General features: G+C 50.8%; 6 protein-coding genes across 6 annotated transcripts; 4 read left to right on the top strand and 2 right to left on the bottom strand.

Annotated features, from left to right (window-relative positions):
- Positions 1-3968: 3968 nt before the first annotated feature.
- J4E86_000486 (uncharacterized protein) lies at positions 3969-6165 on the top strand (the record flags this gene model as incomplete). The annotated part of the gene is made up of 4 exons (XM_051441060.1): positions 3969-4125; positions 4187-4527; positions 4582-4785; positions 4831-6165. 4 exons carry the CDS (start codon positions 3969-3971, stop codon positions 6163-6165), a joined length of 2037 nt encoding a protein of 678 aa, XP_051307231.1.
- Positions 6166-7927: 1762 nt separating this feature from the next.
- On the bottom strand, positions 7928-9343 carry J4E86_000485 (uncharacterized protein; the record flags this gene model as incomplete). The annotated part of the gene is made up of 1 exon (XM_051441059.1): positions 7928-9343. The coding sequence occupies one exon, from the start codon at positions 9341-9343 to the stop codon at positions 7928-7930; it is 1416 nt and encodes a 471-aa protein (XP_051307230.1).
- A 694-nt stretch (positions 9344-10037) lies between these two features.
- On the top strand, positions 10038-11729 carry J4E86_000484 (uncharacterized protein; the record flags this gene model as incomplete). The annotated part of the gene is made up of 1 exon (XM_051441058.1): positions 10038-11729. One exon carries the CDS (start codon positions 10038-10040, stop codon positions 11727-11729), a length of 1692 nt encoding a protein of 563 aa, XP_051307229.1.
- Positions 11730-12115: 386 nt separating this feature from the next.
- On the top strand, positions 12116-12538 carry J4E86_000483 (uncharacterized protein; the record flags this gene model as incomplete). Its single annotated transcript, XM_051441057.1, has 3 exons — positions 12116-12369; positions 12416-12433; positions 12487-12538. 3 exons carry the CDS (start codon positions 12116-12118, stop codon positions 12536-12538), a joined length of 324 nt encoding a protein of 107 aa, XP_051307228.1.
- Positions 12539-13575: 1037 nt separating this feature from the next.
- Positions 13576-14601, top strand: J4E86_000482 (uncharacterized protein; the record flags this gene model as incomplete). The annotated part of the gene is made up of 1 exon (XM_051441056.1): positions 13576-14601. One exon carries the CDS (start codon positions 13576-13578, stop codon positions 14599-14601), a length of 1026 nt encoding a protein of 341 aa, XP_051307227.1.
- Positions 14602-14681: 80 nt separating this feature from the next.
- Positions 14682-16268, bottom strand: J4E86_000481 (uncharacterized protein; the record flags this gene model as incomplete). Its single annotated transcript, XM_051441055.1, has 3 exons — positions 14682-15649; positions 15705-16001; positions 16064-16268. The coding sequence occupies 3 exons, from the start codon at positions 16266-16268 to the stop codon at positions 14682-14684; spliced, it is 1470 nt and encodes a 489-aa protein (XP_051307226.1).
- Positions 16269-20275: the final 4007 nt, after the last annotated feature.

Genomic DNA, 20275 nt, shown 5'->3' with positions numbered 1-20275 from the left:
TCTGGTGTTTCATATTACTATCTCGAGGGTCGACCTTCAGCCCAAAATTCGGTCGTAATCATGAGCGTATGCAGCAATGCGTCAGGAGCTCAAACTGCTTGCTCATAGGTGCATCCAATGTGCGTAAGGCAAAGGATATGCGGGTGTTTGCCTGCTTTTCTATGCGCTTATCAACCCTGGCATTGCTGCCTGCGCAGTGTGTACAGCCCCGCCGCCTTTCAAGACGCATCACTAAAGGACACCACATCTTAGCATGCCCAACGTCAGAACATATGACAGCTATCGTTCCGATGGCTTACTTCCCGTTCTTAGCATTACCCCCAGAATTGCGCATTATGATTTACTCATATTTCCTACCTACGAGCGATGGCAAAAAGCCTTTTCAACTTCTGGGCAAACAGCCTTTCGTCGGCCTCCGCCGGACTTGTCGAATAATCAAACATGAGATCGACTATGAAGCCTTGAGACGCTCGTGTCGCCTCATTCGGCGTGCAAATCCAAACTACACTTTGTCAGTCGGTGCTCTGGACATGCGACACATGAACATGGTCATACGAAACGAGGCCGAGCAGCCACGGCGGAACTTTGACACTCTGAATTTATCATGGTGGGAATATCTGCCCAAGTACTCAAGAGTTGATATCGTATACGAGTCCTGTGGACAGCGCAGCATCGATGACCCGGCATTTACCTCAATTTGTCGGGTTATCGCTAAACCATTCAGGAGACCTCGTATAGCTCAGAGCCTCCCAGCCCCATTTTGCGTCAAATTCCAAAAGCCTGGGGAAAATCTCGCTTCGTGGTGAGACAATTGGGTTCTTTCATTCTTTCGTCCTCGAAGAGATGCGACAGAGTACATGTCAACAACAGCAAAGTACTACGGTATGGATGATTCACTCACAGCCTGCGAATGGGAGAATTCCACAGATATGTTTGCGATGCTACCTTTTGTATTCCTGGTTCTGGCGATACTGGTGGGTTTTTTGGTGTCCGGCTTGTATCTTGCATTCGTTGTGGCACTTTTTGTACACGATGTCTTCATGAGCATACTCTCACCGATCTTGGTCAGAGTCAGCGTCAGTTGAGCTGATGATAGTTTGTCGATCATGAAGGAAGGGATGTTTTGATTCACAGAAAAGACTACACGATGGCACACAGGTTAGGAATCAAAGCTGTGCAAAGAGTTTGTGTGATTGCAGCTGGGCTTGTCGGTTGAGACTGCCATCTGTCATACTACCATGTTCATTGCTATCACTTCGTGATCATCTCTCATTCCTTAACAGTCCCTCTGTTCGTGATATCACTCATCTCTTTCTCATAGTCGTGTACTTATTCGAAATAATCCCAGACCTAATCCGACCAGATCTTGACCCTATTTGCGAATGATCGTCGGCTAGCTTAAGCTGAAGTGCTCGCCTATAAAGCATTAGCTAAGTTGGAAACGAGAGTATGTGACTTTACCTTCTAGGGCGTCGGGGCTAGAAGGACCGCCGCACATGCCGCCTGACAGGTGCCGAAAGCACTGTTGCAAGCCACTATAGTGGCAGGAGCCGTGGCACCCGCTGTGGCACCCCAAGTCGCGCCTCCTGCAGCGTAACATGCCATGACTACGGCAGAGCAGCCAGCCTGGCAGATGCCATATCCAATTGGACCTGCTGAGGCCATGGGAGTGAGCGCGAGGAAGGTTGCCGCCGCCAAGATGGGAATGACGGAGATCTTCATTGTGAATGTTGTAGTGGCTGTTGTTGAATCTGTGATGGACTTAGCGACGATCGGCGGACGTTCTGAGAAGCTGAACTTACTGGCTAGTTGTTCAGAGTGTGCTGTAGCTGGTGTAGAGACTAATGGCGGGGTTGTAGTCTGATGAGCGCTTGATAAAGACCTGCTGCACATCCTTTTCATTGGCCTATTTGGGTTACACAACAGCTTGCCACGTCATTTCACCGGTCACCCATCCCCTCACGTCCATAGAGAAGACGAGCGATATGAAATGACAAAGAGAACCTCTTCATGCCTGGTCATTGATGGAAAGGAACTTGCTGCCAGAGCTTCCAATGTGGCCGCAAATCTCGCACATCGTTACTAACATGTCATATGCTTCCAAGGTCCAGTCAAGGGCTTTAAAGTGCCGATAGTAACGTGGAAATGACCCTTTCCTTACGAGATGGCAAGATTTGCTTCAGCCGAAGTCAGTCAGCAGTGAAGGCATCTACTGCTGCTGCACTTAGATTTGAAGTAAGCGCAGACTGGAGTTTGATCAGCAGCCCTGAAAGCGGTCTACGACAGATGGCTTTGAATTGGAAAAGTATCAATCTCAGGAACCCGCATCAGCAATCGACGGAACTCCCAGGCCATTTCAGTATGTCTGAGTACACATGAGCTATAGGGATGGATTACAAACTGCCCATCTCACTACTGCACCATACCGAGCAGTCTTCATTAACTCACCGGCGACCTAGTAGCAGCGTCACCTCTACCCCATCGAGGTGGTTACCGCAGGTGAGATTGAAACGATCTAAAGACTTGCTGGGCACTCATGTTCCTCTTTCTGAAAGAGGAGATAGGTCGCACATTGGCAGTATGAAGATCATGCGTCAGCCAACCAGATGTGCGGGGTTTAGGCAACAGCTTCCAGAGTCGGTGTATATGACCGCTGCAACTCCATAAATTGGAGCACCCTATCAATTCACAACTCATTCCTGGATGCGGAGCGACTGAATATGGCACCAAAGGAAAATAGCCAGTCGTCCTCATCTTTCTTCAGACTACCTGCTGAGATCCGCGTCTCAATGTACGAGCTTCTGGACTTTCCGCCTGTTGACAATGAACAATGTCGTGGACTGATTTTGTCGTGTCGACAAGCAAAGCGCGAGTGCGAAGGAGTCTCGATCCGTGCGACAAAAAGCTGGTTGCTGGCTTACAAGAAGATTGTCCATCCAAAAAGCGACCTAGGGGTGCGCATCTTGCTACCTGTCGCAACGAGAACGCCTACTGGAATGCATGCTAAGTTCCACACGCTTCGGCATCTGACATTAGTGATTCCTGGACGTGCAATCCATGGCTGCGCTGACCAGCGCCGAGAGTTCTTTGAGAGTTTCCGACCCTTAAACGCCATCTTCAGCTTGTGGCTCGATAGCCTAACGATACAATTCTCGGGCCCGGTCGGAAAGAGCAGCGAAGGATACGGGATGTGTGGATCAATTACCGAGTGTTTTAGACGCCTTTTCTTCATTCTGGAGAGCGGCTTGACGTATGCGCATGATCCTGTCGGCCAGAGAGGCAATCTCAAGCTCAACAAGTACCGCTCCCTGGTGAAGTACTGGCAGCCGCAACCAGCCTGGATTAAGAAACTGGTGGTTTCATGGGATCTGACTGAGGAGGGTTTGCGGAGCGAAGATTTGGTGGCGGTCGATGGTCACTGCAGGAAGCGTACAACGGCGGCTTGTCCCGGGTTGCGGAAATACCATGTCGCCAGCGAAGATGGCCTCCTTGGATCGGAGTCAAGGGAATCTTTCTGTCGATTTCGCCCATCGGAGCCGGAAGATCGAATGGCGGGCCCGAGTATCGAGCACAAAAAGCAATGTCTCAAGTGTGCATGGCGTGGATGGGAATACCGTCGCTACATCCGGGGTTTGCCGGTCGAGAATGACGAACGCTGGCTTTAGGAGCCATCGCGGAACAACCACGATAACACAGCCGAAGATGTGTGGAAGACCTGGGGTCGTGCTGTTGAAAGTCCGAAGATCCCGCTGGGAGCCGCGCGATCTGGGCGATCCAGGGGCATCCACTAACACCCAAACCAGTAACAAGCGACGCGGGCTTATCAGGCACGATCAAACCTCATTGAACGATCACTGCTACGACTTTCGTGTCTACGTCATGTTTGGAAGTATCGCCGGTCTTCGGATCAAAAGATATGGGGAAGCGCTGCACGCTCTCTCCTTTTGGATCTCTTGGATCGCGCAACCATGTGTGGCATCACTTGTGCGGTCGCATTGCGGGGTCATGGACCGTTAGCGAAGGAACGTGGAGAGTTGAGCAAAACATTGCAAAAGAGTCTGGATACCATCAAGCATCGTGGACCTGATGCAGATGGTCATTGGATCAGCGAAGATTGTCGCGTGGGTACGTCAAGAAATGACTACGGGTGCAAGGAGAACACGTGACTAACATCCTGATCATCTAGCTCTTGGGCACAACAGATTAGCGATCGTCGACTTGAACCCAGAAGGAGAACAACCATTCCACGATGCAGACAATGATATTCACGCTGTAGTCAACGGCGAGCTGTACGGCTATGAAGAGATTCGGGATCGCCTTAGTGCCGAAGGCTACAGGTTTAAGAGCCAGTCAGACTCTGAGATTGCACTGGCGCTTTACAAGAAGCATGGTCTATCGTTCCTTCCGCACTTGCGTGGAGAGTTCTCACTATGCCTATATGATTCCAAGTCTCAGGTCTTCATTGCCGCATGCGATCGCTATGCCATCAAGCCCATGTACTACACAATTTTGGACGGCAAGTTGCTGGTATGGCCGCTCTTCACTCGTCGCAAATACTTCGAACTGACAACCACTGGGTAGATCGCTTCCGAAATGAAAGCATTTCTTCCCTTTGGATGGGAACCTGAGTGGGACGTGCAGAGCATCAAAGACGTGGGCTGGCTGTGCGATGGAAGAACCATCTTCCAAGGAGTTTCGAAGATACTGCCTGGTCACTACCTCGTCTGCAGATCGTTCAGCACCATCTCGCAAGACAAGTATTGGGACGTCGACTTCAAAGACAAGGTATGTGCTATGGCGTGTGCATCACAAAATCGCTGACAAGCTTAGCGTGAAATCGAAACGAGAGGTGAAGATGAGATGATCCAGGGTGTCCGAAAACACCTTGTTGATGCTGTGCGAGATCGACTTCGGGCGGATGTACCAATCGGAGTATTCCTGAGCGGCGGCATCGACTCAAGCGCAATAGCAGGCATGGTCAAGCATCTGATGGACACTGAAGGCGCACAGCTTGGCACAGCTCCAGCATCAGAGCGGATCAACTGCTTTAGCGTCAAGTTTATCGGTGAAGAACACGATGAAGAGCCGATCGCACGTCGCACAGCTGAATGGCTAGGAGTCAAGATGCATCACTGCGAGATGACCGAGGAGAACTTTGCCGCCAACATCGAGAACGCAGTCTGGCACAACGAAGCAGCAGTAACTGATCTAGGCACTGTTGGCAAGTTCTTGCTTTCCAAACTTACCAGCGATGAAGGTATCAAGGTCGTCCTCACTGGAGAAGGATCAGATGAACACTTTGCGGGATATCGGGAGCTCCTTACGGATTTCGTTCGCGAACCAGATCTATCAAGACCAAATTCCGGAGTTCCGGAAGAAGAGCGCATGGCAACACTCAAGAGCTTAGAGGGCTCAGAGACATCAGGTCCAAAGGAACTTGCGACATCGGCTGCCATTCGTGCCCAGGTAAACAACACTTCTTTCCTTGGTTTTACGCAGACCGCTTCTCTCCGTGACCCGCTCTTTGCGCCTTGGGTTTTCAACGAGTTTGGACAGAGCGACAAACGTCTTACGGCCGTGAACGCTGTCGATGGCCGTACCCGCGAGCTTATGGCCAAAAAGTGGCATCCGCTTCATACATCGCTGTACATCTGGATCAAGTCCTCTCTCGCAAACGGCCTACTTACCGTACTAGGCGACCGCTGCGAGATGGCCCACAGTGTCGAAGGCCGTCAGCCCTTCCTCGATCATCGCTTAACGGAATATGCGATGAAGCTTCCGCCCTCTGTAAAGCTGCGCTACGACCCTCAAACTCGCAGTTTCAGCGAGAAGTGGATTCTCAAAGAAGCCATGAAACCATTCATCACGCCTGAACTCTACGCTCGCAAAAAACACCCCTTCTCTGCTCCAGTGAAGTACAAACCCGATGGCCCTGTCCACCAGTTGTTCCAGAGACTGATCACGAAGGAGAATGTCGAGGCTCTTGGGTTTCTGGAGTGGGACAAATGCAAGGACCTGTTGCATGATGCGATATACGATGGTGATAGGCCAAAATGGAGTCAAATGATTCTGGTGGGTCAGTTTGTGATTCTAGGCAAGAGGTTTGGAGTCAAGAAGGCTGCGCCGGAGTTTACTACGCCAGGGGCGAACGGGGCGATGAGATAGTCTTGGGTGCTACAGTATGTAGCGCTCTGCACCAATATATCCTGTTCGGTTGCAAAACTGCTTTGGGGGTAAAAGACTCGCTTACTATACGAAACACTATGAGTACTAGAGCCTGGCGTCGCCTTTAGTTCCTGCTTCTTCATTCTCTTAGTTATATTTGATACCATTCCAGCAGACCTGAACTGGTACAGAGCCCCTGTCTTGATCCTCTTTCCTCGTTTCGTCCCACACGTCTTGTATCAAGGACTCGCACATGCCTCCACCAAAGTAATAATGAATCTCACCCAGACGCACCATGCCAACGGAGTTCCGTCGGTTGGTAGCGTAAAATAGCGATGTGTCTGCATAGAATCTTGATTTATGGGGATCGAAAAGGTTGGTATCCGCATGGAAAGGCGGTATATCGCTTTCGAACGCCATGGTATCGAGTGAGCCATCTACCTCTACAACATAGAACCGTTTTCCAGCCAGTACTTGCGGAGAGCCTGTAGCTGACTCTGAAGTTGTGGCGTTAATGGCACGCAGCTTGTTGGCATCTTGTGAGAGAAGAACGTCTATCACAGCGGGCTTGCGGTGTGGCATATCTTTTGATGTGACACCTCAATTGCAAAGTTCTTTCTTGAGTTGGTAGGTTGGGACGCTCTCGTATTCATCCTCGCGAGTACGGCTGCGATAATCCCACGAGATAGTAATGTCGTTGTTATGAAACGAGCACGGTGTGATACCCATCCTGTGGGGATTTTTCCAACTCTTTTCCACCAGGCATAATAGCATTAGTACGGCAGCTTCTGTCAGATCTTTCGGGCTATCCGGTGTTTGTTCACCAGTGTAATGAAGAGCAATACTCTCGATCTCAATACAGAGCAAGTCCTCGAGACCAGTGCGAGGACAGCAATCCTGGCGAAGGTCGAGTATGTGAACAGGTGCGTTGGTGATCAGCGTCAATTCTGTCAGTCCAATAAAGTCTTCCATCTTTTTCAGTTGACGCGGTAGCCTCAGATCAAATCCTGTAGTCTTGGTGAATTTACTGCAAATATCCTGGACGTATATCCATAGATGGCGCACGCCCTCCTCTTCAGCTTCTTGTTTTGCCTGCCGACAGGTACCTCTGAAGCCAATCCAATGGGTCCCGTCTTTGTTACGAATTTGACCAAGCGTCATATGATCGTAGATTAGGTTTCGGACGTCGCGATTGAGTAGGCTAAAGAAGTAACTGGTTTCGTTCGGGCCTTGTGCGGGAGGGGCTGCATCTTGTGGAATCATGATGTCAGCGACGCGACGGGAGGTCGGTATGGTGATCGACGATGTGGTTGTGATTGAAGACTGAGCTGTAAGTCGACCCGAGCTTCGAAAGGCTGTGTGTACGGTCGAGCTCCCACGTGTGGTTATGGGTGTTTATGCAGGGGACGATCGAATCGAAATCAGGGCAAGGTCTTGAATATATATACATTAGAAGGGTACTTGATGGCGTGCTCTAAGAAGCTCGAGCTCGAGCGTCGAGAGTGAAATATTCGTGTAATCAAGGGGCCAATCGCCTATTTCCCTGCCCGGCTGCCCAGTCTTGCTCTGAGTCAATGCTCGATTCGCATATACTTACTCCTCAATGTGGATCACTGAAATGTCAATATTGAGTCCTTGGTGTAAGCATCGTGTGTGACGTAAGCGGGAGTAGGTCAAGGTTGGTATGTGGTATATGTATTCATCGGCTTTCATAACTCGTACAGCTTCGTCTCTACCGGTATCGACTCCAGTATTCCGTAGCTCAATCTCTGTTTCTGCTTGGACTCCACCTCTTGAAGACGAACTCTCGAACTGTGTACTTCTTTAAAATGCTACCAATGTCAAGCTTGAACCCATCCAAGCTCATATAATCCGCATCCCACGGTGCCGGTACTTCAACGTAGACCAGCATCAGTGTCTTCATGACCTGGGTTTGCACTCGGTTTACGCGATGGAACCACCACCAGTCCCTGCGCTCCTTTTCCGCGGCTCTGACTTGGGCTTGACCGTCCGTTTGCTCGGTCCAGTATGGGGCTGAGTAGGAAGGAATGATCATGATCGCAAACTCGGCATGTGTGAACGCAGGACCGCGAATGTAGAGCAAGTAGTCGACAGCGAACTTGACACCAGGCCGCACGACCCAGCCCAGGGATCGGAAGTGGTGAAAGACAACGTATTTCATCAGGAAAGGGTTGTCAGGCTCAATAGGCGGAATACACGTCATAGCAGGATCCACTCGAGTAGCGTCATTGCTCATACGGTACGCAGTACGAAGATGCGTCAAAGCTCTTTTGAGATCATCGGATTCGCCAGAACTGGACGCATGGGCGCAGTATACACGCAAGAGGTACCATGCTGGGTAGTGTTGTGCAAGATCCATGGGAGCCTGGGTGTCCACGTTGACGACTTGCAAAGCACCAAGGACGTATGTCAGGAAGAAAGCCTCCTCGGGTGTGAGCTGAAGATGCTCAAGATCCACAATGTCAACCTCTAGATCAGCTTCAGCGTCGGCCGGTGCGGCAGGGCCATCTGTGTTTTCATTGATCGCCGGAGTTGCTGTTGCATCTTCTGGCTTGGTGATGTCCTTGGCGTCGCTACCTACGAGCTTGTTGATGTTGGCGTCGGATACGATCTTGCCTTCTTGCCGTAGCTGTTGCTCAATAGCCTCGCGCTGCGCCTTGGCTCTCTCTAACTTGAATTGTCTGCGCTCTTCCCGCCTTGATTGTGTAACCTCGGTGCTTGTCTTGGACGCCTGGGCACCTCGCCTTCGCTTTTCAGCGACTAACCACTGTGGTTCACTTCGGCTGAGGGACCCTTTGCCCCAGAAGCCTTGTTCCCAAAGAGCTCGGATGGAGGCCGGATCGGTGACGTGGATTGACTGGGTCTCTGCAGAGTAGTATGCTCTGTGGATGACGATGTGTGACTCGGGCGACCACAGCGACTGCGAAATCAGGCTGATGAATAGTCGCACGATGGAAATGGGGTTGTGCGGGATGAAGGCAGGCAGCGCATATACGTCTAGTGGCAGAGGCTTCGCATGTATTTCGTTATAGTTGGGTCGTTTTGGGCGAGGTTTCCTCGAAACACCGTTGGCTGGTTCTTGGTTCGGCTGAGGTAGACCCTCTGGGCGCTCCTCGCTTGCAGCAACAGCATGCTCAAGCTGCTGAGTCGAAGACATGCCTCAGTCCAGCTCGATGTTCGACGAAACTGTACTCGCGTTAGTCCTGCGCGGGTTTTGAGGCAATGTGAAGTGTAGCAAGTAATGTCGATCAGATACCGTTGTAGTCTATTGTAACGGAAACAGCATCGAGAGCCAAACGCAGTCAAGTGAATGCATGCGCCGGCAATCGTATAAGTGAAAAGTTGTCATCATAAGACAGTGAAACACGTGAAAGGGAATCGTTGGTACTTACCCGGCCTTTGCGACTTCAGGTAATGGCGTCGTCGACGAGCGTTGCGAGCTTCATGGTGGAGTGGTGCTGAAGGTGAGAGGAGAGCGCAAAAAGTTTGGAGATGACTGTTTGCCAAGGCCGGATTTGATTGGCCGTCTTGGCCGACCGCACAGCAGTCCAGTTCCTAACACACGACAGCCACCGTACCACTGGTTTTTGAATGCGCGTAGCGGTCGTTGACAGTCGCACACAGTATATGCATCACGATACCCATAGACTGCGGCTGGGGCTTGTGCTTGCCCTAGGAACGCCTGTTGTGACGTAATAAGAGCAGCTACCTCCGAGAAAGTAAAGAACGTCTTCGTGACGCCACGCGAAAGCGATTAGGCATCTGCACCTCTTACACGAATAGTTCCTGCCTGATCAGAGACTTACTCCAAACATACAGCAGCTCTAGATATATACCGAACAGCTTTCAAGATGCTGCCAGCGGCAAGATGGTCTTTACGACTGCCACGCCAGAGCGCTCGATCAATCACCACGAAAAGCATACCACGGCTAGCCCTTCGCAGTCGCCTACCGCGCAACACGACGCCGCCAACGACCTCAGCATATTCTACGAGACCACCTAGCAACGATTCCTCATCAAACACACATGATGGGGCCCCCAAAGAGACATCGAAAGTGGACGCCGTGTCCAACGCCCTCTCGACCACGCCCGACTCCGAGAACAACCTCGTAACGCCCGTGTACATGCCCGAAGACCCGAACGCCGTCCTAAAGCAGACACACCCCGCCATGCGTCTTCTGGACAACTCGTCTCTTATAGTACAACGGCAGCTGGAAATGATGAACGTGCTCATGGGCTTCGAGCAAGCGAACCGCTACGTTATCATGGACCCGCACGGTAATCATATTGGATATCTCGCCGAGCAAGACCATGGCATAGGGAACGCCATGGCGAGACAGATGTTCAAGACGCACCGCAGCTTCACGACTCACGTCTTTGACCGGGACGAAAAGGAAATACTAAGGTTTCATAGACCTTTCAGCTGGATCAACTCGAGAATACGCGTGTATGATGCGGTAGGGCCCGATGAGAGCACCTATACCAGCTCGGCAAGTCTGCAAGGCACGAGTGTCAAAAGCATAGCCAACCAAACGAGCGCAAATGTCTCAACTTTGGCACTCCGAGACATGAGGATTATCGGAGCTTCGGAACAGGAGTGGGCACCATTACGAAGGAAGTACAACCTGTATCTCGCAAGGAATCTCGAGGACGCCGCCGCAGGACCAGACGCGCCCCAACTGTCCTCTGGTGACCTGCCAATCTCAGACTCTAAAGCCGTGGCAGTAGCAGAAGGCGATACCCGAGAAGTGGGCATGCTCCAGTTTGCCAGGGTTGACGAACCCTTTTTGTCCTGGGACTTCAGCTTGATGTCTGAAGACGGGCGGCTAGCGGGTTCTGTTAACCGCAACTTCGGAGGCTTCGCGCGCGAAATATTCACTGATACGGGTGTTTATGCGTTGAGAATGGACGCTGCCGGGCTGGCAAGTGAGCCGTCAGGCATGGTTTCCAAAACTGGTGAGCAGAGCCGACCATCACTAGAAGACTACCCTGGCATGACCCTTGATCAACGCGCCGTAATGCTTGCTACGGCTGTTAGCATCGACTTTGACTATTTCAGTCGACATAGTGGTTCTGGTGGCATGTGGCCAATGTGGATGCCATGGGTAGGTGGCAGTGGTGAAGCCGCGGGAGCTGCTGCAGCTGGTGAAGCGGGTGCTGCCGGTGCTGGGGCCGTAGGTGCTGCTGGCGAAAGCGGTATTGCAGGTGAGGTTGGCACTGCAGCGCGCGGACTGGGAGCTGGAGAGGGTGCTGCGACAGGTGCAGCTACAATGGCGGGCTACGAAGCTATGCAAAGAGGGCGAGAAGCCAGGCAACAAGAAGACGATGCTTCCCCACAAGCGACCGATCCGTATCAGCCCAACCCCGATCAACAGCCAGGTACAGGCCAAGTCGGTGAAGATGTCTGGGGCGAAGATCCTGGCGTCGGATCTCGGGGTCAAGATCAGGACTTCTGGGGTGGACAGGGTGGACAGAGTGGTGGCGATGCTGGAGACGGTGGTGATGGTGGTGGGTTTAGCTGGGGTGACTTTTTCGAAGAGTAAGGCTGTGCCGCTTCTTTTGTACCACCATTGTATCTTGTAGCATTGATACCATTTTAGATAACAAGCTCTATTGCTAAGGCAATCGTTGGGCAACGCGCTCATATACGTTTCTCCCGTAAGTCGGTTGAGTAGAGAAAAGAGCCCTAGATACTAGTCTGCGGCTGAGGTGGGGCTGTGCTAAACGGCTCAGTCCTTCCTTCTTCGTTCGCTTTTGCCTTCATACACGACTTCACTCAATCGCTTTGCGCGTCGTTACCTTATTTTCTACGAGGCGCTAGATCCAATTTGAGCTCAACTCTAGGCTTATCTTGGTACCGGAGCATACCATTCAGTCTTTGATTGATGAGGTGGACAAGCCCGACAACTCAGTCGGCAACGCAGCGAGAATGCCGCAGACATCGGACTTTTACAGGTATAGAGAACTGGACGGATCAAAGCAGCAGATCCGTCTCGCAAGATTGTTGCGATCTCAACCTGTGGCCAATACGCTATACAAGCGCGACTTCATTTACTGCGAACTTGAGATATTCGACATCAACACTGCACCCGAGTTCATCGCTCTGTCATACACTTGGGGTGGACCATCAGATAATAGGTATATCGCTATCAATAACAAGCTGCTCGCTGTTAGAATGAACTTGTTCGATTTCCTTTCCGCCTTTCGCTCAGACGGAGCCAATACCCAGTACCTCTGGATCGATCAGGTAGGTCCTACATCTACTTGTCTATGCATGCATGGACTAATCTCATCACTCAGATATGTATCAACCAACAGGACACGGCGGAACGTAATCATCAAGTTCGCCTAATGGCTCGAATTTACTCCGAATGCATCTATGTCATTGTTTGGTTAGATTTGTCTTCGTTAAGAGCAGCGCGAAGGTACTCCAAAAACAGGAATGCCGAGAATACTGAGGCTATCCTGAGAAACCGTTACTTCACGCGTCTATGGATCGTGCAGGAAGTAATGTTACCCAAAAAGGCACATATCCTGTGCGGTCACGTCTGGATGGACTGGGATGTCCTCTTCAAGGCTGCATTGTTTGCTGGATTTCTGGAACATCCAACTCTGTCGCCAATGACGTATTTACTTTCTAATCGTTATGCACACGCGGAGCCTGTTCGACCTGGGTATTCGCATCTACTGTGCAATCTACTACGTCAATTTTCTAGCATGGGCTGCGAAGACCCTCGAGACAAGCTATACGGTATGCTCGGCCTCATCTCTGAAACGCTACGGCCTATCGTGGATTATTCGAACACCAGGGAAGACGTCTACCTTGATGCCATCAGAATCCTTGGTCCATTTTTCTGCATGGACGCCTCGAATTGGTGGTGGCAGGACTTACCATTGAGAATGGGTGTCCCGTTGGCTCATGTTGTATCTTTGCAGCCTTTCGTCACTGGTCTACTTGCTTGTGGACAAAAAGAAAATAAAGTTGACCCAATATGGACTTTGCAAGATATGGGCTTTGTGAAAGCAGATCGAACGCGTCATTATCCGGGGCGATGGTGGTACGAGTACAAAGGCGTACGACATTACCACGACTGTATTTCCTCCAAGGACGAGACTGCAAGCTCGGAAGCTGCTTTGTGGTCCTTACTTGATGCTACGCCTGAACGAGGCTCGGGGTAACTGGGATACCCCGCATCATCGTCAATCTACCCCGGAAAAGTCCAGCTCCAGATTTCCCGCAGCGCCACCAGTCGGGGGTAATTGTTCCGTTAAACCCACGCTGCCGAAGATCCATCTATACCGACTGCGCCGATATAAATAGTAGCCAAGCTTGTTAGAGATCATTGTGACGATCATCAAGCCTTCGAAATCGTTTTCCGCTCTGCCGATATGAAGCTCACCGCGAGTTCAAGCGTCGTCTTGACACTGTTTGTGCATGCAAATGCTGCCCCCACGCATCCGAAGCAGAAACAAAGCTCTTTTAAATCGCATTCCACAGAATCTCTGATAGCCTTTGGGGATAGCTACACATACGTGCAGGGTACCCTCGGCCATCAAAACTACACCTTCATTGGCGATGAATTCAACTTCTCTTTTACGCCCGCACAGCTCTTCTCGAATCGTATCGTGCAGAACCTTACGGGAACGGCAGAAGGTGGCCCTAATTGGGTGGAGCTTTTGACTGGATGTGGTGTCGAGGATGGTTTGCACAATCCAAGAGAGTGCGACGTTCAGCTTTGGGACTTTGCATATGCTGGCGCGAACACTATCGAGGAAGCTGGATTCACACCCCTTCATCACAACCATACTGTCTCACTCGAACGGCAGATCGAACAGTTTGCCTCCTACGGCAATCCAGCTCTCGAATCTATTCATCTCAACAAGAAGAAAGCGCTCGTAGCGATATGGATCGGCATCAACGACATCAATGACCTTGTATCCACCCAAGGCAAGAACGCATCCTTTGCACCACTCTACGAGAAGATCCAGGACCGAGTTTTTGAGAACGTGGAGAAGATCTATGAGCTTGGCTACAAGGACTTCCTCTTCATGAATCTACCGCCTCTGGATCGTGGACCAGGCACGCCCAATGTCAACGCGTCGCTCGTTGCTTCTTTCAACACGATCCACGCTGCACATGCCAACGACTTTCAGTCCAATCATAAGGACGTGAAGGTGCTTCAGTTCGACGTGAATAGTGTTTTGAACTACGTTTTGGATCATTACCAAGACTACGGGTTCAAAAACGTCACCGACTACTGCCCTGGATATAATCAGCCAGATATCCTAACAAACCCAAGTCAGTATGGATGCACGGACTTGGATACGTACTTTTGGTACAATTCAGGGCACCTGACGAGCCGAACCCATGAAGTCATGACTAAGGCATTGAAGAGATGGTTGCTAAAGCAGTAAAAGAGACATAGACTATCATACGTTCTTAATATCATAGTGCGACATTTGTATCAGGGGGTTATGCCAGCCAATGAATACCGCTACAATGCCCAAACCCTCTGATCACCCCTACTGTCTGACCTTTCAAGCTTGTTCATCCTCCCATACCACAGCCTGAGTGTTGTAGCGATTGCCGCCACCAGGAAGCTACATGCCGCACACACGAAGTTGCCTGTCGGGAAGCCTTGACTTCGCTCGTCGTTCATCCAAATCCATTGCGCAATGATCTGACCAATACCTGCGCAGCTGTTGTGCAGCGCGATTGCGAGTGGCAAGGTGAGGAAGCTCGGCGAGTTGCAGGTCACCCAATTCGTCATGGAAGGTGCTGCAGGGAAGGCACCTGCAGCGGCCATACATAGGCAGCCGTAGCGCTGAACATAGGCGTCGGCGGGAAGAAGGCCAGCGGTCAGCCAGCCAGTACCTCCTATGAGTGATGCGATGGTGATATGCCACCCACGAGCGTTGAAGTGGTCCGCAGAGTAAGAGATTGTGATGGCTACGAAGAAGCCCACGACCCATGGTGGGACAGTCAGAAGTTGTGCATGAATGGACTCGTAGCCTAGTCCGGTAACGATAGTGGGCGTAAAGAACGTGAATGACCCCTGAGGAACGACGTCGGCTACATACGCAATGTAGTGTAGCAGCATGCGTGGACTGAAGCAGGTGTCCAAAATCTCTTTCTTGCTAGCATGTTCCTGATTATATCCACCGCCTCGGTCAGCCAGACGATCAATAGCGAATTTCTTTTCGGCGTTGCTGAGCCACTTCGCTCTAGCTGGGTAGTCGGGCAGGAAGAACCACAGAAGGAACGCCGATAGTAGGGTGATAATTCCTTCGATGATGAAGAGCCAGCGGAATCCTTCAAGACCTGCCGCTCCGTTGATATGGCCGACTCCGAATGCGATGGCGCCTCCGAAGGCACCAGCAAGGTTGCAGAACGCGATGACGAGAGCGATGCGAACAGCCCGCTCGTTATAGCGGTACCAGATCGTGATGAAGTAGACAATTCCTTCGATACGTAATCAGCGCAAGTTCATCAACCTCCATGTCTCATTGTAACACACCAGGAAAGAAACCGGCTTCGAAGACTCCGATCAAGAACCTCAAAGCGATGATCGTAGCACTGTTCTGTACACCCGCAAACCCAATCGTTAAGGCTCCCCAAGCGAAAAGAAGGATGCCGAGCCATCTAGAAGGTCGGATGTAGTGCTTCATAACGAAGTTGCTTGGTACTTCGAACACGGCATACGCGACGGAGAAGAGAGTGACGGTCAGAGCGTAGCCGTGAGGTGTCAGGCCCGTATTACTGAGCATGTCGTCGCCTGTCTCTGTGTTGAGCACGCGAGCATTACCAATGTTTCCTATTATTAATTTTAGCGATTGACGCGGGTGCTGAGATGGTAGGAGATGATGAGGACCATACCCCTATCAAGAAAATTCAAGAGATATACCCAGCAACACAGAGGTAGAACGCGTAGGTCTAGTTGCCGGTTGAGTTTCTTGTTGTACTTTTCGTCATAGACGTCTATCTCCCCGTGCTCTTGTAGCGTCTCATCATGGTTTTTGACCGTGTCGATGTCGACATCTTCGAGGTGTTCCTGCTTCTCGGGTTCTATAGGCTTGTCCATGGTGATATTCTCGTATACGATAGCTGAGCAACTCTAGGTAGTCTATTGTGAGCGAAGGTTCTTGCACCTTCCGTATAGCTTTGGTCAATGGTTATATAGTTCAGAATATCCATCTTACTTCGTTATCCCACAGCGGAACAACGCATCCGGATATACCAGTTGCGGCTTTACCCCAGATGTGCGGGGTAGAAGCCCACGTCTTCGCGCTGCATATTCCCTACCACGGAGATGATCCGCGATCCATCCGCTGTGGGACGAGAATGTCGGTGTTGTCGCCGATGGTATTGTTCGTTGGGGTGCGGAACCAGTTTGGCCTCCGAGAAGAAGCCCAGGAAGCTACCCATGTACGTCATCGAAATGATTCACGTGCATCTACGAGGTTCTTGAGGTAATCTCTGTATGCGTTCGTTGCTAGTAATAATATATCCTGATTCCCAGCGAAGATGCTAGAATGTGGGTGCATCCGGTCAAGATGAGGCCTCGAAATACCTAGGTAGCCTCGGAGAGCGCGCACTGAGCACGGGCCTGCTTCCAATTGGATCCAATTTACCCATACGTCATCTCGCTTCACATGAATCTGAGGAGGCCCGGGGTCATCTACCGTGAACTCTCGTCACCATTACTCGTGTTCTCCTACGTTCCTGGCGCGCAACATTAATCCGAATCGTTATCGGTCAATCTATCTAATATGATAATGGAAAGAACCATAACGAGTAGACCTATAGCAACAGTAATCTGTAACGTAAAGGCAACCCAGACCATAGTGATTGCGCTGACTCCGATATCCGTTCGGATATTCCCGTAGTTGGCTGACTCTGCCATTGCAGCTGCACCCACAGATCCCACATGCTGCCACAAACTCGCGATAAGTAGCTGCACTGCAGCAACAAAACTCGCTGCGAGCGCAACTTGTGAGACGGGACGCGACGGAAAGGGTCTTACATCTACGTCAGACCCCGTTCGTTCATCTCGCTCTTCGTGCCACCCCGGAAATGTTGCGAGAAGCAATATAGTGACAAATGCGAGGACTACAGCAATGAATAGAAGACCGGAGAAGAGAACTTCGTTCTTGAACTTTGCAGCAGCTCCTATCAAGTTCAGCGGGTCATTTTCGTACCCAATTTGCTGCGCCAGACCATTATGGTCGGAGCTACAAAGCCAGACGATACCACGTTGGCGCACGCACATCCCAAAGTACCCCGCTCGGACTTCAAGCTCGGCGGATCCTTTCAGGCCATTCAATGTGTCAAGCAACACATCATGACCTTCAGTAGTGCGTTTCGAAGTCGAGTTCGTATACGATAAACCGAGGACGTAGATGTTTGTCATGGTCGAATAGCTTGCGCACCCAGCCAGAGATATTGCTATGGATACAGTAAGTATGATACTAATCCATGAACTTCAGATCAGTAGCTTACAATTCAGTACAATCACGACAGTCAGCAGAATCATCAACATATGATGATAGCCGAAGAACGGAATTAGTCCTGTTGACATGGTCAGTTTAGACAGAGAACTATATTTTAAATTGACTGACTTTGAAAAGACACTGCAAAGCGTAGGTTCGCCATCGCTACCTCGGTATTCAAGAATCACGCGCTTAGAGCTGATTCACAACACGCATCTGAAGTATGGAATATCTGGCTTTCAAGCTGATATTAGTTCTTTCATACAGTATATGCCGATGTGCAGGTTCCAATTGATGTGGTGTAAATTTCCTTGCGGGAAGTGCGGCTCTCGACTGGTTTTTAAGCCGCCCCGCAGACGTTTTGGCGTATGTGTGATACGTCGCATGCATGTAGCTGCACGCACACTGCACGACTGTGCCACCAGGCGCTTACCTCGATGCTGGACAGCCCGACGGGCTTACCTCCGGCCTCGCATCAGTGATACAACCACAAACTCAACCTGCGTCCATGCAGAACGCCTACCTATACTTCTTCAGCCGCACCTGAAACTAACAGCTACGAACCACGATACAACAATGGGCATACAACGTCTTTCTTATTGATGCGCGGAAACGCAGAACACAAACCCTGGACACATTAGCGAGCGCCAAACAAGAAAATTGCAGGGGTCAACATTGCCTTGCCGGTGAACACGAGCGTGGGTCGTAGGCGCAGAGATGGAGGACGACCAACAAGCAACATGTGGTCATGAAAGGAGTTCGGAAGACAGTGTATACAGTCCCAAAGATTCACCGGGTTACACGCGAGACGATGGGCCAGCATTTGAGGATTTGCAGCAGGACAATGGCCAAAATGACGCTCACCCACGGGCAGACTACAAGACCAAGGACGGATCGATTGATGACTGCAGTTCTGGACACTCTAGAACTCCAAGTGCAGATTACCGCGGTAAGATCTTGACGAGTTCCGCACCATCTCTCATCCTTCAACAACAGGCAAGACCCCGCACATCACTAGATGATCTACAGACCCGCCACCCGAGACGATTACCGTCAGAGTGCCGGACGACCAGCGCAAGCGCAATCACTCTACCCTCATCTCGTTCATCTTCAATAGATCAGCCGTCCATCCGAGATCTATGTCGGACTAGCGAACCCAAGTCCGTGGAACGATCAATAGTGCGACCAGAACGGGCAGCTTCTTCTGGGGGGATGCGCGAACGTGGGAGAGCAAAGTTCCGAGCAGATGCAGTCTCCGAAGAAGAAGCGATAAAAAGAGAAGAATCTCCGAAAGTGAAGGACAGAAACGCGAGGGATCAATTCCAGCAATCGCGTTCACCAGAGCGTGAACCAATCAGGCAGCGACCCGAAGGCGATGCACCGCGACGACCAGAGCTGAGCAAGCTCTGGAAAGCAGTCTTAATAGCATTGGAGTCAAGCGGGAAACTCCGACAAAAACCAAAGCAGCAACAACAGGAGGTGCAACAGGCGGCGAACAACAATGAGGCAGAGATCTATCGCATGGGTCTGCTCACATCGGCCAACCGCTTTTCGAATCTACATCATGCTAGTGCCGTAACTACACGGCACATTTGGAGTTCACACATCATGTTATATGATATACTTGAGACACAGCAGCCTAGTGCCTCTACTCTCCAAGCTCTCTGGCCTGATGCACACTCGCGTTCGGCACCGACATATGAGGACTTCCGGAATACGTTAAGGCGTACTCCAGCTCGGTGTCATCTCAGAATGATCTTTGTGGAAGATCTAAATCCTTCATTGATTGATTACCTGGGTGCCACCTTCCAAATTCCACCAGGTGTGTTCGAAAAACATTTGGATGGGTCCGGCTTTGCAGGCGAATCATTCGATGACAAGAAGCCAGCGCGGTGGTTGAATCACTCCTCTAGTCCTGATTGTTCTTCGCTGACCTGGTTCCGGCCTGTAATTCCTTTACTTCCTGTGGCTTCAAACTTCCGCAGTCAGCTGCTCAGCAATCTACGTCCGAAAGTCAATTGCATGCTTGAAGGCTGTGGGAAGGTTCATAAGTTGCAAACAACTGCTAATATCTTGCGTCGCAACGTGAAATTGTGCCCAAGTCCCGGAGCTTATGTAAAGGGCTCTGACACCGAGTACCCTATTGCATGGGAAGAGAGGGTAACAATATTTACAAGGCGGATTGACGGCTGTAAATTTGGTATGCGAAGGGAATTTCCCAAATGACTCCAAAACTAGTTGCAAATATTCTGACGATGCCAGCTATTGTGCTACTAGATCCGCTGCCCTTCACTAGGGTTGGATGGAGTACCAATCAAGACCAGCAGAAGGATGTCGCTCGTTCCAAACTCAAGATAGTACGTGACAATGCTCCGAACACGGAGGAACCTCAGAGCCATCGCATTGAGAGCTGGGCTGCGCAACAACGCCCTCTCTCTACTGCAGCTGCGCATCCAGAATCGGCAAGATCTTCGCTCGCATCAAATGTAAATGTTGCAGTGGATGATCCGCTACCACACGCTGGTTTACCCGATACCCATCCCTGTAAGTATGAGCATTCTCTGGAGCATACATGTTTTCGCAACGCCGCACAGAGAGC

The sequence above is a fragment of the Alternaria arbusti genome (assembly GCF_024043155.1).
Source record: "Alternaria arbusti strain BMP 1465 chromosome Unknown scaffold_1, whole genome shotgun sequence".
In the NCBI taxonomy this organism is placed as follows: Eukaryota; Fungi; Ascomycota; class Dothideomycetes; order Pleosporales; family Pleosporaceae; genus Alternaria; species Alternaria arbusti.
This window is presented reverse-complemented; position numbering and strand designations above follow the sequence as displayed.